Genomic DNA, 1,999 nt, shown 5'->3' with positions numbered 1-1,999 from the left:
CTTCCGATCTACGCTGCAGTACTTTAAACTTAATGCTGGTAGCGTGAAATGAATTTGTGCTGGAAGGCATGTGATCTCTGTATGGCAGAAACGCTGGTAAGGGTGCTGGTTTCAAAAACAGGCCTAGAGGATGAAATTCAGTGAAAGAAAGGCAATCAAGTCTCCCATTATTTTTTTTGTCCAACAGTTGTGAAAATTAAAGTAAGAAAAGGATGCAGCAAGGAAGGAGGGGAATAGCTGCTTACAAGTGTACCAACAGGAAACTACTAGTGTGGGGGAAAACACATTTACAGAGATTCTGAGTTCACTTTTTCTCCTGCTCTTTTGCTGTATGGTAGCCCATTAATGGGAAATGCTTGCAAGAAGCTGCTTCTCTGGATCAGAATGTGAGGATCATGGCAGTACACGCTACCAGAGCTGACTACAGAGATACAGCTTCTGTCTACGTCGTATTGCCCGCCAGCAGGAGCGTTGATGGGAGTGCAAGTTTAAAATTACTGTAATTTGTTGCCTCCGAGTTATCAAGAGCATCAGTCTTTTCTGTCTGGCCATTTCTTTGCACAAAAGCAGTTTTTCAAAAAGACAATGCACTTATTATTGTGAAAATATTCAAACTGTGTAAATTTGGCTTATAAACCCTCTATTAACAACTAAACATGGTCCTGTTCATATTGTTTTGATTTTTAGTTACCTTTCACTTTACAGTCTTCGCTTTTCACTTCTCTCCCTGCACCCAAGCTGCTGTGATTTATTATTAATATACATTGCTAATAAAATATGTTCTAAGGTGAGGTGACAACATAAATAATTGCAAGGTAAAAATCTGTTTGTTCCCAGACTTGTTTTGTAGTGCAGTTTTGCACAGTAGGCATTCACATCTTAAACAAGTGTATTGAGTAACTGAGGGCTTGTCTTCTTGTCCTGCTTTTTTCCCCCTCACAACTCCCTCTGGCAAAGCTGTGCAACGGAGGATCTGTCACAGAGCTTGTCAAGGGCCTGCTCAAGTGTGGCCAACGGCTGGATGAAGCTATAATCTCATACATCTTATATGGTGCTCTCTTGGTAAGGATGTTCATTGGGCTTGTAATGACAGCAGAGGGTGCAATTTACTCATGCCATACGTACATTCTCTGTTTATCAAGTGTGCTAATGTTGACAATATTATGTGGGCTATTTTAGCAGCAGGGGTTGTCTCAAGCATGTAATGTGGTGGACAGATGTTTCTATAGACTATATGCAGATTGTCTTCATTACATTCCCTAATAGTAGGGTAATTGTTTTTAAATAAGGGAGTAAACTTATTTTTGTTACTGCTGGTATATAGGGCCTTCAGCATTTGCACAATAACCGGATCATTCATCGTGATGTGAAAGGGAACAACATTCTCCTGACAACAGAAGGTGGAGTCAAGCTCGTTGACTTTGGTAATGACCACTTCCCATTTGTTTTCCTGATATGTGCAGTTTAGCCAAAGGCATCTGTTTACTTTCCCCTGGGAAGGCAGAATGCCATAGTGAGCCACTTTTCCAGAAGGATACTCAGAATTATTTTAAGAAGGAAAAATGGAGGAGCCCAATGAAGGATAAAAACACTAACAAAAAAATCAGTAATAGACTTCTAACTTAAAAGCTTAAATATAATGATTTAATAACTAAAAATAGTTCTGAAGGTACTGTTTTATTTACAAAACTCTTTAGCATTGCACAAGGAATGCCAGTTTCAGGGCAGTTGTCCTTCTAATTTAAATTTAGATATTCTCTGTTTTGCATATGAAAAGGAAACATTACTCTCTCTGAAATGGCTTTTGCTAGCCTTAAGCATATTTTTTCCCTCTGAGCAGAAGGTAAAACAGTCCCTTGGGTCCAAAACCCAACATCCATTTAATTTGTGATTATTGCTGTTAGATTTGAGCATTACTGGTCTGGAAACATCATAAGGAACACGGGAGAGAGAGACAGCTAGACAGATAGGTAGATAGCAAGGGACTTGGCAATACAAT

The 1,999-nt window shown here is 39.3% G+C and overlaps 1 protein-coding gene across 1 annotated transcript in view; it reads left to right on the top strand.

The window, feature by feature from the left end:
- The window catches only part of LOC104545297 (myosin-IIIb-like), a gene marked incomplete at its 3' end in the record, with an annotated part of 9,475 nt that overhangs the window by 4,307 nt on the left and 3,169 nt on the right, over window positions 1-1,999 (top strand). The window contains exons 3-4 of the mRNA XM_010190395.1: window positions 958-1,062; window positions 1,325-1,424. Of these exons, the coding sequence (XP_010188697.1) occupies window positions 958-1,062; window positions 1,325-1,424 (205 nt within the window). The remainder of the gene's footprint in view (window positions 1-957; window positions 1,063-1,324; window positions 1,425-1,999) is intronic.

Source organism: Mesitornis unicolor, unplaced genomic scaffold (assembly GCF_000695765.1).
Source record: "Mesitornis unicolor isolate BGI_N332 unplaced genomic scaffold, ASM69576v1 scaffold1938, whole genome shotgun sequence".
Classification (NCBI taxonomy): Eukaryota; Metazoa; Chordata; class Aves; order Mesitornithiformes; family Mesitornithidae; genus Mesitornis; species Mesitornis unicolor.
This window is presented reverse-complemented; position numbering and strand designations above follow the sequence as displayed.